Genomic DNA, 15,628 nt, shown 5'->3' with positions numbered 1-15,628 from the left:
TTCCTAGATATTTCAATATAGAAATGTACATTTCTGTCTTAAGTACATATACATGTAAATGGTTTCACATGTCACATAAACAGTAAAATGAAAAAGTAGTCCTGAGCTGAAAGTATCTTCACTCTCCAATTATACTTTGAATCCACAAGTGTCATACAGTCACCAACCTTTTCATGTAATACTCCAATTTAAGTGGCTTCAGATACCAAGACTGTATGTCAAAACAATCCAGTAGTTCACATAACCATAGATCTTTTAAAACAAGTAATTTTCACGATTTTCTTGGATTTTTCATATTTATGTAAATATGAAATAAAATTTTATTTTAATACTATGAGTATCACATATATGTTTGCACACATACACAAATATACCTTCCTAAAGGTATCTGGAATGTCTCATAATGCTTTAAAGCTGACAGTTTTCCCAAGTCACTTAAGCTTCTGTGATGTTTTCTAAAACTTAAACAGTTTAATACTGGATGAATCAACTGCAAATAAAATGTGTTTCAAGAAAATAGCACAGAAACATAGCTTATGAAGCCTGATACCAGCCTGAAATCTTTTATCTGCCTACACCCAGAGTCAATTTGACTAATCTTTATCAAGGCTAATTCCTGATTCCAGATTCTTAAGCTTACACAGAAGATCTCAGCAAGTTGTAAAAAACATCCTCAAAAGAAAGTTTATGGAACAGAGTCAAGTCTCACTGTGACTGCCCTGGTAAGTAATTAGTCTAGAGGCAAATAAATAACCCAAGCTTGTAAGCATTTTAAAAAATAACAGTTTACTAAACCATGCAGCAAATTTACAAATTCACTGTCTAGGGGGCAAAAGCAAAAGTTTTTGACCACCCAAACACTCACATGCATTCTTTTTAGATTGCATCTGGATGAGTATATATTTCATCTATTTTAGGTACCAAACATACTAACTCTAAAGACTCACTGAACTACTTGCTGTGGGCCCAGAGGCAGGAGAAAGGCAAACTTTGTAGCTACTGGTCCTGACTCTAGCAAGGGCAAAATTTCTGGACTTGAAAATCAGAAAAACTCCACTTTGTCAGAGAAAGCTAAGGCCTGTGATGCCTCAAGACCGATGCAGACACTTTGGAAATCTGTCATCATTAGAGAAAATGCTTTTCTAATATAAATGAGGTGAACCAGCCTACTGTATCTAAAACTGATCTGTTAGCTGTGGCTACAGCTGCACTGAGTCACGTTGTACCCTGACTTAAAAGTAATTTTAAAACTGACCCATGCTCTACATACAACATACTTCTGCTTTCCCCTCTCACATACTCCTCCATGTCAGGGGCCAAAACCCAAATGTTTCTGGAGCTAGACAAAGTATAGTCACGACTAGGCAAAATTAAACCAAACAAAGACTATAAATTAAAACTTTGGTGATAATACTGTTCAACAGGTAAAGAAACTAAGCATTTAACTGCTATGACCAGCTCAGTCAGTGCAGCTTTAAATTGCACTGAGTGGGAAAAACAGATGAAAAGTGTCTTACTACTCAGAGAAAAAAAAAAAATAGTAGATTGGCAGCAGTACATCCAACATTTGAAACATCCAACAACCTAGAAACTTTATGTCTGGTGTATCCAGATGCTCTACTTACAAGAAACATCAAATGGAGTAAAGAGAAAAGACTGAAGAGTTTTGTTGTTATTTTTAATGGAATAAGGGTTACATGTCACTTTTTAATAAAAGAATGTTTGCAATCAAGATTGACTTGCACACAAAGCAAGCAAGTGAATATACTCTCATCTTCTAAATGTGCTTCTCACAGGACGACCCAGGATGTTCTGAAGTGAACCTCCTGAAATAGCATTAATAAATTATACTCTACTGTACTCTTGTGCATACATAGTTGTTGGGAGATTTTAACAGTATTCAGCATGGAAAGCAGGTATACTGCCACAAAGAGCTCTAGCATCTTCTGTGCTAGAAGAAATATATAAATTTACAATAGCATGATTTCTCTCACAATGCAATTGGCCTAACATTTCATTCTAAGATTGGAATCAAGTATGCAACAGTTCCTAACTTATGTTACTCTTACTCTCACGAAATTGGCAAAGTGGTAAGTAAATGCAAAAGGTTATTTCATAGACTAATGAACGAAATTTGCTTAGCCTTTTACAAATGTTGTATTTCTTAACCTTTCTGAAAAGTCTTCTTTATTATTATAAATGCTGCAACTTAATATGATAGTCTACAAATGTTATAAAGGCACTCTTAATTAAAAAAAAAATATATACATGACCATTGTTTGATTCCACTTCTCTTTTGTTTCAAAAACAAAAACCTTTCACTGAATTCAAGGAAAATATATTACTTGAGCTCTATTTCACCAGCTAAGGGTTAACTTTTTAATGTACATTTGCTATAAATATTCCATGAGCACAGACACGCTAAGGGCTACTCAGAGTTATGTACAAATCTACAAGTTGTACTGCAGGTTCTGTGATGCTCTTCCTCGGTAAGTCAGTTCTGATCCTATGTCTGCATTGGGCTTCACAGGCAAGACATAGTGGGTAATTTATTTGGGGAAAAACCCCACCCTGTATCTCTGCACTTTTTCAAAGAAATGGCACTTGCCTCTATAGCTAAAGATAAAATAAAACACAAAAAACCCAGAGCATTAAGTTCTACATAATGCAGGCTCGGCACTATCAAACGGATACAATGTAATTCAGGATCCATGCGTACACTAACACATGCTATTAAGCACCTAAATTTAATTTCTACTGCAACTGAGAGTATTATTCACACAGTAAAAATCAACACAAAACTTATTAAGTTTTGAAAGTGTTTTTCACTAATAGAAGGAAAAAAAAAGAAAAAAAAAACCACCAGCTGTATTAACAAATATCTCAACAGAATTTTCAGTTATTACAACAACAGAATTCTAGCTACGATGTATGTGCACTACAATTTTAGCAGGCATACTAAGAAGTGCCTGCATACACAGGGTATTAGTGCAATGAGGAAACATCAATTTTAAAACTCGCTTTCTTTCAGAAGGCCTAAGGTGGCCCTGTCTGGGTCACCTATTTGCAATATCAATCTAAATACGAGCAAATAAATAAGACAAAAACCACTTGCACTTGAGCAGAGCTGAGGTCCCACAGCTACTGAGAAGAACAGTCACACTGTGATGGTGTAACCTTCAGATTTTACACAGCACAGAAAAACATAAACAAAATTTTGTACAACATTTACAGGACACCAAAATTTAAGCAAAAACTGTGCTGGATGTTAGGAATCAACAAAAAACAGGCAAATTGCTAACACACAGCTACTTATTTGTTCATGATGAAGACTAAAATGGCAACCTACATGGTATTTTATTTCTGTGAGACTGAGAAATATGTTCTGGAAATGAGAATTATATACTGTATTTTACCTAAGGTACTCCCAAGAAGCCTGTTAAGGCAACACCAGTAGTTTAGACAACTGAGGTGAATTAGTGCCTAACACCAAAAAAAAAAAAAACGCCAAAAAAACCACCAAAAAAAAAAAACCAAAAAACAAAAAACCCCTCCACAAAAAAAATTTAGATCTTATTACTGAAATATTTCAATTAATTAATGCTGGAAGGAAAGGCCAGAAAATTTCCTTAAATACTTAGAAAACACAGTCACAGAAAGACTTCAAATACTGAGGTATCTGAAATCTCAAGACCTGGAACACATGTAAAAAGCTAACAAAATAAAAAAAAAAAATCCTATCAACTGTCTATATTTGCTAACACAGGTTACAGAGATCCATGTTTGTATACTGTTACCAGTATAATTAACTATAAGCATAGTTCTCAATTTTGGAAAAAAAATACTTAAATGAATGTTTAAACCTGTTCCTTCTACACGGATCTCATACCAGATATTTGTTAAAAAAACCTTAAGAAAACTTTTACGTCAAAATTTATATTCCTGTAGTCTCAAACCCTCCTTTAATTTAATACCTTGAACAGACTGCTAAATATAAAATGACAAACAATGGTTTAAAAAAGCAACTTAGAATCATTTAACTTGAGAACAAACAAGGTTGCCAAATAATACAAATTATCTATGGATGTTACATTTTTGTTCTTAGAACAGTAAGTCTGTTCCCTGGAGTATTTTCTGCTGAACTGTCATACTCATGTTCAAAATGCTTCTATTAAAAAAGAAACACCTTATCACCTGATAATATTTCAGTAAGTACTACCTAGTCTGACTACCTGTTTAAAAATCCTAAAAAATTCACTCTGATTTATGTGCCAGTGGGGCCATATACACATGTATTTTAAGGTCCTTGTATATATTTTAGAGTAACTTTTTCTGTTTATACTGCTAGAAGATGACTGGGCAAGAAGTAGAAGTATGCCATACTTTAAAGAACTCAATCACAGTACACTAATGAGTATAACCAGCATGTAAAGGTTAATCAACAAAACTCGCTCTATCGTTCCTGCAGAACATGGAATCCTTTTTTTCGTGCAGTAGTAACCTAAACAGAATTTAAATGCCTCTCTTCTGTGAACGTGTTGAATAACACACCCTAACTGCAACAAATTTGCATGTTCTGGTCTTTTCAGAAGGGTCTAGAGAATATTTAAACTCTTACACTGTTTGGGACATCAATTTTAATTATTCTACTAAGATTTTACAAGAGGAAAACCGACTTTTAGAGGAACCTGGATTAAAGCCAACTAATATGACAAGTAAACAGATCACAGGTCATGCTATTCATGCTCTGGCACAGTAAAACAGTAGTTATCACACCTGAAACTTTAAATATTAATAGTCACTTCCACAAATTCCAGAAGTACATATGAAGAACAAGCTAAAACATTAGTTTTTTCTTTCTAGATTTTAGAAAGTTAGCTACTAACATCTGACTATATTTAACTGCATGCTGTATTACATAGTTGCTACATGAACAAATAACTACTGGCAGGTTTAAACAGGCAAGAGAGCAGGAAAAAGTAAAGGGATAGTAAAACTTCAGAGAAAAACAGTCCCAACAGAAACCTGAACAGACTTACCATGGATTCTGTTCTTCCAACAACAGAAAACCACATTTTGATCTCCGGGACTACAGATCCTTGAAAGAAAAAAAACAATTCTCCACTTCTCTTCCAGCCCTCAACAGCAACCACCAGCTCTAGTCTGCTGGATTTTCCAAGATACCCATCAAGATAACTCAGAGCTCGATGCTATGACACAGTGTAGCATTTATCAACACCAGCTATAACCAATACAATATTCAGACTCTTACGTAATCAGTTATGCTGTTCTGACTTCCATTTGCTTTAGAGGCTTTATTAAACTCTGAAAACTGCTAGAAAAAACAAAAAGGGAGCCTTTTTGTACTAAAGACAAAAAACCTCCAAATTAAACAGGAAGTAATGTGCTGGCCCACAGATGGCTAAGAAGTCACATGCAAAAGCCCCCAAAAAAGTGATATATTTTTAAAGTAAACTGCATGCACACGCAGCTTCCAAATCATCTGGATTTCATAAAAACTTAACCACAATGTGGTTGAGAGTCTGGCAGCTTTTAACATCAAAACATCTTTCAGTGTTAGAGCAACCAAAGTCTGCACACAACCTCAAAAAGCAACACTGTTCCCTATGCCCAACCCCTCCTACCAACTACATTTCCATATAGCTATTACAAAAGCTATTGCAAATAAAGCTACAGAGTATTACTGTAAGAAAGCATGCAATATACACCAGAGGGAAGAAAAAGAAGTTATTCTTCTGGATCACATATGAAGTTATACAGTTTAATTTTAATTAAAAATAAAAATTGGTTTAAAGCATTCAGTTTAAGAATTGCTTTTATGTACTTTCCCAATTTATAAAAAAAAACAAAACCCAAACAAGCAAAACACTGTTTACACTGCTCTGGAAGCTAACAGCTGTTTCATAAGTAAACTCGTTTTCTCTGCTATGTTTGCATATAGCATATGCACTTACTACACGCTTGCTCAAAGAGGCTGCCATGCCTCAGATAACACCAAAGTGAGGTGAATTAGGTGATGCACTGAATTTCTGCTCTCTCTGGCACTCCTGGCAGGCCTTTAAAACTTCTAATTAAATAAAATATGAGTAGTTGTGATTAGAAAGTTAAAGAAGTAATGCACTTAAACATTTCACTTATCTTTAGGTGGGAAGAAGATCTAATACAGGGTTCCCCAGGGACTTAACACTTATATACTCCTTGACTCACCTCTTCAGGTACTGTTTTGGTTTCAAAACAAAATGCTTGATGTTTGCAATCACCTAATATCCCAAGGTGATACTTCTATTATAAGAATGAACAAGTGCACAGCATTTCAATGCAAGTTGCATCCCTTCGCTGCTTGTACAAGCTTTGCTTCAACTTCAATCCTTGTTTTTTGATTGCAGAAGAGAATGTGTAACCATCACTTGATAATTAGGAACATTTGGCGTAAAGGTATTATAGAAGATATGATTTCTAATTTCATCCTTAGAAACTCTTAATTGGCACAGACTTAAAGCTAATAGAACCTTAAAACTAATGAAAACCCAAAGAATTATTACAAATTTTTTAGATGTTTCCTCAGAGATGAGCACAGATTTACTAGGAAAGCACACGTTTTTTTGCAATGGGTAGAAAGAAGAAAAGCAGTCCATTGGCATTATTTCTGTTTATGATCTCCTGAGAATCTGCCCGTTTTGTCCACCTCTAGAATATGACCAAGCTGCATGTTAAACTTCATCCAAAGCCCATGACAAGTATGAGAAGCCCCATAACGCATAACAAGAAAGGCAGGTCAGCACTGACATGCAAATGTATTCTCACAACATGTTGCTGAAAGCAAGTATTTTGTCACATGACAGGAAAAGAACTGTTTTCCTAACAAAAGATAAACAGATTCAGGGTTGTCCTTCACTGGTTGGAGCAGGGCCTGTTGACCAGCTGCATTTTCTACTGCTACAGCCCTTTCGAAGCACCATAGAAACCAAAAGTTTAATAAACACAACTGGGTCAGCAATCAGACTGGGCTCCTGTGCAGGGCAGTAGCAACTAGGAATTTCTGAAAGTATGAGCTTTCATTTTTTCAACTTTATGAGCACTGAATAGTCAACCTTTTACTATTAGAAAGTTTAGAAAAATCTGAATCTATTCTCATACTTCCCTCTCCCTCTCATTTCAGGTATTTCATCCGGTTAATGTTTAGAGAATTTTAACAAATAGTCCATTTGGCTTCTTCCTGCATTTCACAAGTTAAAAATGAGAATTTTAACTTTTATGCTGTTAGAAGATACATTACTTGAAAGAAAAAAAATGCTAGTAAATATCAACAATATAAGGAATAGAAAGAAAAAATGCACCAACCCTTGCTAGCTTCTCAGTCACACTCAGTTCTCTAAACTGTTCTGCTCTGACTAGATTGAGAAAATTAATGCTTGTGTATTCTTGGTATTCTTCTCTACTATTTTTTTTAATGAAGCCTATTAACAGGAAAAACATGCTGACAATTACTCACAGTAAGCAACTTTGAACCTCTTGAAAATAATCCTACTTAACTACTACAGCAACTTGCTTCAAACAATGCATACAATCATTGCTATCCAATGAACATTCTGATGACTTCATATTAAGCAGAAGTTTCTACTGTACATACACCAAAACTAAAACAATCTGTTTCTTGCTTATTTCAGACCAAAATTTAAAACATAACTGTTTTCATATCAGAATTCCAATATTAGGGCAGCACACAGCAGTAAGATGAAATATGACTGCCTGAACCAGTGTTTCTGCAACTGTGCAGATGAAAACTGTTCCTTCCATGACTGATCATGATAAAGAAATCATGAAATGTATTAAATAACTTGTAAAAAAATTTCAGATAAATCTTACACACTGACCAGTAGCACTGTTACGTACTGCTAATGGAAGCTAAATGTCAGTTGCTAAATCAATGTCTAGAAGCCAGCCAGCCAGCTCCAATGAAAAAGGAAACTTTTCCCCCTCTAATATGCTGCTTCACTCTAGATGAAAAATTAATTTCACAGACTAAAGTGAAAAATAAAATTACTTCCATGGCACATTTTGAAACATTCAACAGAAATACAAACGGTAGTAAGAAGTCTGATACATATTTAATCCAGTGTCAAGATCAAGTATTTGCTTCTCAAATTATTAACCCACTAAATCACTAAATTAAATTATTAATCCACTAAAATCAGAACAGAATATTGAGTTATATTTTTCAGATCCTGAACTGTTTCCTCAATAATTGCTGATTGTTTAGCACTATGTACCTGACACCAGTTTTTCCTTTACAGATGTCAGAAATAATTCTTAAAAGCTGATACCATGCAAGATTACCATTTCAAGAACAGACTCTGAAATGAGTGAAGGTTGTGAAAAAAAACAAACAGTGCTGTTCAGAAGCAGTTATCCATGTGAGGTAACTTAGAAGTAAAACAATCATGTTTTCAGCTCATGCACTGAGTGCCAAGGAGTACCACAGTATTCTGAAGTTTCACGTACTACACAGTGAAGAGACATTAGGAAAGACTTGTTCCATCTATTGTACGCCATGTAATCACAACACAGATTTTGAGTATCACTGCTGCATAATTTATAACAAATTTTAAACTCAAAAGATTATGTCTCCTATTTGATTCAGTTAATAACACAAAACCAACCAACTAGTGGAGTCTTCCATCTGGTGGCTGGAGCTGTATGTGCATTCTATACATTACTATGTGGTGCTACTAGCTACAGCATATACCCACAATTTTGGCTATTATGCTGTAGGTCTCTACTGTAAAGGAACAAAACTGAAGCCATTCTTGCACCTCTACACTGTGCAAAAGAAAAGGTGTTGTCTTCATGGCAGAAAGTAGTCAAACTTTTATGTATACATTTGAATTGTTTTGTTTATTCATCAATTAACCCACACACATGTTGTGTTTACTTCTTCACTTTCAGCAGAAGTGCTAAATACACCTGCTTATTAATTCCATTTAATAACACTGCTAATTTTTGGCTCTAAAAGAACTGAATAAACCTGTAGCAGAGGTTTGAATTGAAATGTCATAATAACTACATCCATATTATGTTTCCATTTGCACTACCCACATCTGTGTATTTTACAGCAACATTTCCCAATCAGAATAAAAGCATGATCAACACAATGTGCCCTACCAACTTAAGAGAAATAGACTTTTCCCATTAACATTTTCCACAGTAGGCTGATAAAAACAGAAACTTTCTTCAGTAAGACTTAAACAAACTGATTTCCATACCTTGGCAGCAACAATGCTCAGTCCCATTCCATTTTGTTTTTTTAGTGTTACAGTGATAATTTCAGGTTCTTTTCTCAAAGGCTGAGCCTATCAAACAGCAAAGGGGAAAGAAGAAGAAATTCAGAAGTTCATATTCACTGCCAGACTAGGGAAGTAACTAAGCAAAATAGGTCATTAAAAACAAAACTACTTTGTTAGAGCAGCAGATCTCACATCCTAAATACTATATCTGGCACCTATTTTACAAGTAGAATATACAACATTTAATTAATACAAATTCATATTAAATACTACACCTGTCTTATACTATACTGTTGAAACTCTGAAGTCTACTCATTGTTTCTCCTTCTTTAATTCAGTAAAGAAATTATTAATGAATCACAAATTGAAATGTAACAGTTCTATAAAATTGTAGTAACTTTTAACAAAAACTCAAGTTCAGACCCCATAGGCCCCTATTACAAAGGTGAGGGTGATCTACATAGAGAGCACAATTTTTAGTGCTGGATCTAGAAGATGGTTATCACATTTACAGAATTTTTAAGAAGGCAATTAATTTCAAAGGCAGAGTTAAAGCTTTGAAATAAAATTACAAAAAATTTTAGTTCTGAATAATCTTGAATACAGCCAGAGTCCCCAAACATGTTCAGTATTTTTTTTTTTATATCTTTCAACATTGCCATTCCTCAGCTCAAGAAGCTGTCATCACAACCTTCATTAGCTGAAGCATGTCAGTTGGAGCACATTAGCTTGTATTCATCCTGAAACGTAACTGAAAGTTCCACAAGACCCATGACAAATAAAAATATAAGCCAAGGAGAGTAATTAAAAAAAAAAATTAGTGCTTTCTGACTGAGTTCAAGTATTAAGAAATGCAAGTGGTTTTTAAGCTGAAAATACTAATTTAAAATATGACACTATTCCTGTTTAGTTGCTCTAAAAATTATTTCACATACAGCCACCATTTTTCCAAAACCATGCTGTTCTGTAACTTTGATATTCAAACAGCGAAGCAGAAAAAAATCACCACAAAGCAAACAAATGAAAAAACAAACCCTTACAAGAGAAAAGAAAAACACCCTCAACTTGCACTGAAGTGAGACCCTTTTTAGTAAGCATAATGTAAAGCAAAACAAATGATTTTTTTCTTTTTTCAGGAAAAAGCCCCAGACTAGAACTTAATACTATATATTTGGTTGGTAACTGCCAATTTATAAATAAAAGTAGCCTGCAGTTCCATAAGTTACTTATAGATCCATGTCCATATATATTTTTGCCTGTGTTTAGAAAAAATTTCTTCACTGTTTATTCTCAGACTGGGGGAATATGACAAAGTTTGATTCTGTGAAAATTATAATCATGCTACAGCCTAGAAAAACAGTGACTTAAAAAATTCTCCAAACAGTTCCTTAAATGCAACAATTCACTGACGAACTACATGTTTAACAACGAAGCCTATTCTTCCTAATAAGGACTAAAAATCACATAAAACTCAATGCCTTGCCAAGATTGCATTGGATAATTATTCCCTGGATCAATATTTACCAGCTCAGCATTCTCATGGGACAGGTGACTTTCATAATCTGCACCTTCAAAGTATATTGTCCATGTCCCTGGTGACCGTGGATGAGGTGTTAGTCTACAGAAACCTAAAAGAAAAAGTAACATCAATATAGTCATAGTATTTTCTCAAGGGTTCAATTAAAATAAAATAGTATTAATCTTTTTATACTCATTAATGTGTCAAATCTTGTATCTTAAATGCCATTATGGGCTTTGCTGCAATTGTAGGCTACTAGCTACGAAATCCTATCATTTTATAGCTGTTGTTTTTGAGAAACATATTTATTTAAAAACACTGCAGGCTCACAGAAAACTCTGGGGCTGCAAAATATTGCTTTTACCAAGCAGATTCAGAAGAGACATGAAACACCAAATCATCTTTTAGAATACAAACCACCAAAACTCTCGTTAAAACAGTGCTACAGATACCTGCTTTGCAGAAGGTCTAGCTAACGAGTCTCAGCATAGATTTAGTAGAGGAGAAGCTTCGCATGCACACATTATGGTTTTAAATGCAGCACTGCAATTAACAGGTATTCAGTTTTATTTACTTTTTGTTATTTGAAAAACTCCTAGAATTTTGAAAAAGACACCACAGCAGTTCAGAAATATCCATTTTCTCCTAAATCAGGGACATTGAGAATACACATCACCAAAAAAATTATTAATCACTCCATCCAAATATATCATATTCTCCTCCTCATCAAGACCATTTTTCAGCAATTCAAGTTTATACTGTTTCACTCCAAAAAGTCCCTCAGCATAATTTAAGGCATACCCAAAAAATAAAATTTTGAATACATGCATTAAAAGAGCCTTACTTATAATGAATATACCACCACTTGTATAGCAACTGAATTATACTTACTAATTAAAGAATTTATACTACTAGTCTCCTTTAGTCTCAAAACTATATCCTCTCTTACTCACTGACCTTTCAAAACAGTCAGTTTCCTACTTTTCTTTTAAATGCAAGAATATAGCTTTTCTATAAGTTGGAAACAATTGCAAAGGTTCACTGTAGCATGGAGCAAATCTGCCTTTTCAATAGCCTCTTTTGCTACAGCCACTTATTTACCTTGACATTTGTGTAGCAGTTTTTTAAACAACTGCTTTTAAGCAGAAAATTAAGAAATTCTAATAAAATTGAGTAGCACCAAATAAAGATTATGACTTGTTCATTTACTGCAAATGCTCAGACAGACCCCCTGCTTTACTTTCAAAAGTTTAAAGTCCGTTTCATGCAACCACAAGATCTGTCATCTACTTGTCATCTGAAGTTCTGTCAGACTACAAGTGCCCAAACCATAAGTTCTTTAAACTGATCAACCGTGAATGAACTATTTAAAGCTCATGGGATTTTTCAATGTTACATGGAAGCAGCTGATAAGTAAAAAAAAAAAAAGGGACAAGGACACACGGTAAGGATTAAAAAGCCTTAATTTTAACAGCTTGCAAAAGCAAAGAAGAACACAGTATAGACAGACTGAATCACACACAAAGAAAAGTTGCTTACACTTAGCTAAAATATATTCTGCATTCTGTGTTTGCTACACTGATCATTGTAAAACAACAAAAAGAACTAACCTCTTTGACAGAGTGGATCTAAAAATTCTTGTAAACCACTTGGAACATTCCTGACAACGTCACAAGAATAGCCATCTTCTGGTAAAAGGAAAGGTAGCTGTAAGTCAGGATCCTCTTCCAGCTGGACTTCTCGACCATCACTGCGAGCAAGTTCATCAGCCGTATTTTCTGCAACAGTTACTACATTCTCTATCAATTCCTGGACAGAAGGCAGAAAGACATTGTTACTACGAAGGAATAATATCATTAAGTTAAAAAACTTTACATTAAGAAGATGCTAAGAGTGAAAGAAAAATCAATTTGAAAAACTAATTACCAGATATAAAACTTCTTTGGCTCTGCTATGTACAGTCACTACCCTGCATTGTTTTATTTTATGAAATCCCATAGCTAACTGTATTAGCAAATGTGACAGAAGCTCTTATTGTTATTTCAGTATTTTTCAAACTTGTGGTGTATGTTTTTAATATAAAAGTAATATTAATAAAGATAAAAATAATAATAAACCAAGCAACTATGGAATTGTAATATAGGTTATATTCTTCAGCAAAAGACTGTTCTTTGGTAGCCAATACATAAAAACATCTCCAAGCTACAAATCCTTCTTCCTCCCACTCCCACAACACCTTTTGAGCTGTTGTATTAGTACTTCTGACTTAATAAACAAATGTATCCAAAGTTAATAAAAGATGGACTTTGTAGACAATACTATATAAATATTAGACTGCCTCTGGCTTTTCGTTTTTGTTGGTTTTTGGTTTTTTTTTAAGATCAGTGAACTTTCAGAGTTTACCCAAAGAATGATTTATATTTTTTTTTAATTCTGCAAGGAACACAGATGTTTTTTGAATTTTGCCATGGTAAAACTTAGAATATTCAGTCGTCTTAAATATCAGTATAAAAGCACAGTCCCAAAAGCAACATTATACATATACATACATAAAAATTCCAGGTATGTTAATCAAAGGACAATTTGTCCGCTGCTTGTATAAAGGAATTCAAGATCCCATCTCGCATGTCAAAAAGTGTAGTGTTTCTGATGCTTTCCTTTGATTTATACAAATTATCAAACTTTTGTTCCTTCTGGTTACACACAGAACCAGATTTTAGGGTTCTCTCCTAGCACCTTTCTAAATTTCCAGACAAATGGCGTAAGATGCAGTGACACCTCTCTGAATATGTGCAACATGGAATGGTACCTTCCTTTCCAATTCAGTGTGAGAGACTCTTGTTAACACCCTGGTCAAGCCAGTGAAGTACATCCACCAAAGATAAGATAGCTATTCACTGATAAGAGGGTTTTTTTTTAATCTCAGGCATGTTAAAACTGCACAATGAGCAATAGAAGAGACTTACTGTTGGGATGAGTGGTTCATCTGGAGCACAGTGATAATTCTGCAACAAAGCTTGTAGCTGCAGAGAATTCAGCTTAAAGCAAGTACTATTAATATTTGGAACATCTGCATGTGAGTATTTGTCCATGGTAAGCAATGTGGTTGCCTAGAGGGGAGAAAAAATTCCCAGATGACAAATTCAAACCAGAATAAAATTTTGAGCCTGGTGTCTAAATGTTCTTTAGATAAGAGATAGGGAAAGAGAAAGCAAGAAGACAGAAGTGTAACAGAAGCAACATAAATAGCTCCCGAAACAAACGCTAAATACATCTCCTGCACCAAAATATGAATTAATACTAAATCTGTTGTAAGTGAAGCATATCAACTTTTCAGCTACTCTTCTTGTCTCTGTTCAGTATAGTTACTGCTCAGTCTTACAAATGGAAATTTAACAGTCATGTTCACTATTAATTTCACTTGTAACTTAAGCATTAACATTACTGAAAACATTCTGTGTCTTTACCTCAATGCTACCTTAACGTTCCAGGATTGATTCACACAAGCTATATGCTATATTATTTCTAGGAACACAGCATAGGCAAATATTCTCTTTGAATACATGTGAGAAGCATTAATCACAAATACACTCACCTGTACTATTCTGCTCAGGTGGCAATCAGCAGCCAATTCTAAACCTTGTTTTTCTGCCCAGGCTTCAATGTGGCCGAGCTGTTGGCGAACGATAGCTCCCCAGTAATGTGAACATAACCCTGAATCTGGGGCTGTAACTAATCTGTTGAAAAGCCACATGTTGATAAAATGAAACAGCTGGGAGAAGAGCTGTATGGTCAGAGCAGCATTCACTCTACATCGTCGCAACAGGGACATGGCTCCTGTCAAGGTATGCAGCACATCATCTAAAGAGATAAAACAAAAAGTCACTCATGTTCACAAACTGCAGGGTACACCTAGTTTAGGCAATAACACAAAGACACTCAAGTCAGGCTGGTGAATGCTAGGTGGAACCTACATCTATTTAAGTTACACTGTCTTTCAGAAATGGATTTACTGCTCCATGATTTTAAAGACTGAGCAACATTAAAATGCTAGGTAGAATGTAACCCCTGAAATGAAAATAAATTCTTGCGGAAAATATTTATCATACAAGTAAAAAACTGGCTATACCCAACATTTAAATCACATCTTCACTTGAGTGAACTGTTTTTCCTATTAGTTTTTATAACAAGTTTCAACCTTCATATTCTACTGTTTCAAATGCATATTCCAATTATTCCATAACTTCTTCTAAGTATTAAGTTGTACTCATAAATTTCAGCAGAAGTTATTTGCATTGCATGATGCACTTAAACTATACAATGCACCTTCTGTTTCTACATCAGATTTTTAAAACATTATTCAAAGTCCCATTTTCCAATTACTCCATTGCAGTATTATCTAACAAGCAACATGGACTTCTAATAGCATCACCAACAGCAAACATCCCCATATGCTTCCTAGTGGAAGCAACACATTGATCTCCACATCTTCTTTAAAGCAATACTTTTAACCAGAAATCTCTTTTAAAGAGACCATTAGTTTTTTTAAAATTGAAACTCAGGATTGTGTCTGAAAAAAATATCTCTAGATTATAAGAAATCTATAAGGCAAAAATAACTGAAATAAAAACAGCATCTGCTTTTATTCTAGCATCAGTTTGCTACATTTTCTGGGTTTGTGTCCCCAGAAGTACTCTCACAGTACAGGGCACTACAAAACACAGCACTGCATCTTCAGTCTTCCTTAAAGACTTAATGCAGGAGAAAAAGCAAGAAGAGAAAGCTTAATATGTAAAGTACCCAA

General features: G+C 34.5%; 1 protein-coding gene across 27 annotated transcripts in view; it reads right to left on the bottom strand.

The window, feature by feature from the left end:
• AFDN (afadin, adherens junction formation factor) overlaps positions 1–15,628 on the bottom strand; it is a 117,753-nt gene that overhangs the window by 31,839 nt on the left and 70,286 nt on the right. For all 27 annotated transcript variants that reach the window (XR_015772291.1, XM_014263476.2, XM_088053677.1 and 24 more), the window contains 5 exons: positions 14,420–14,685; positions 13,791–13,934; positions 12,435–12,633; positions 10,830–10,933; positions 9,285–9,371 (listed from right to left, as the gene is read on the bottom strand). Coding sequence is in view for 26 of the 27 variants with exons in the window: in XM_014263476.2 (XP_014118951.1) it covers positions 9,285–9,371; positions 10,830–10,933; positions 12,435–12,633; positions 13,791–13,934; positions 14,420–14,685 (800 nt within the window). In the remaining variant the exon portion in view is untranslated. The remainder of the gene's footprint in view (positions 1–9,284; positions 9,372–10,829; positions 10,934–12,434; positions 12,634–13,790; positions 13,935–14,419; positions 14,686–15,628) is intronic.

The sequence above is a fragment of the Pseudopodoces humilis genome, chromosome 3 (assembly GCF_049639895.1).
Source record: "Pseudopodoces humilis isolate 2021_Gansu_Grassland_sample_001 chromosome 3, ASM4963989v1, whole genome shotgun sequence".
In the NCBI taxonomy this organism is placed as follows: domain Eukaryota; kingdom Metazoa; phylum Chordata; class Aves; order Passeriformes; family Paridae; genus Pseudopodoces; species Pseudopodoces humilis.
This window is presented reverse-complemented; position numbering and strand designations above follow the sequence as displayed.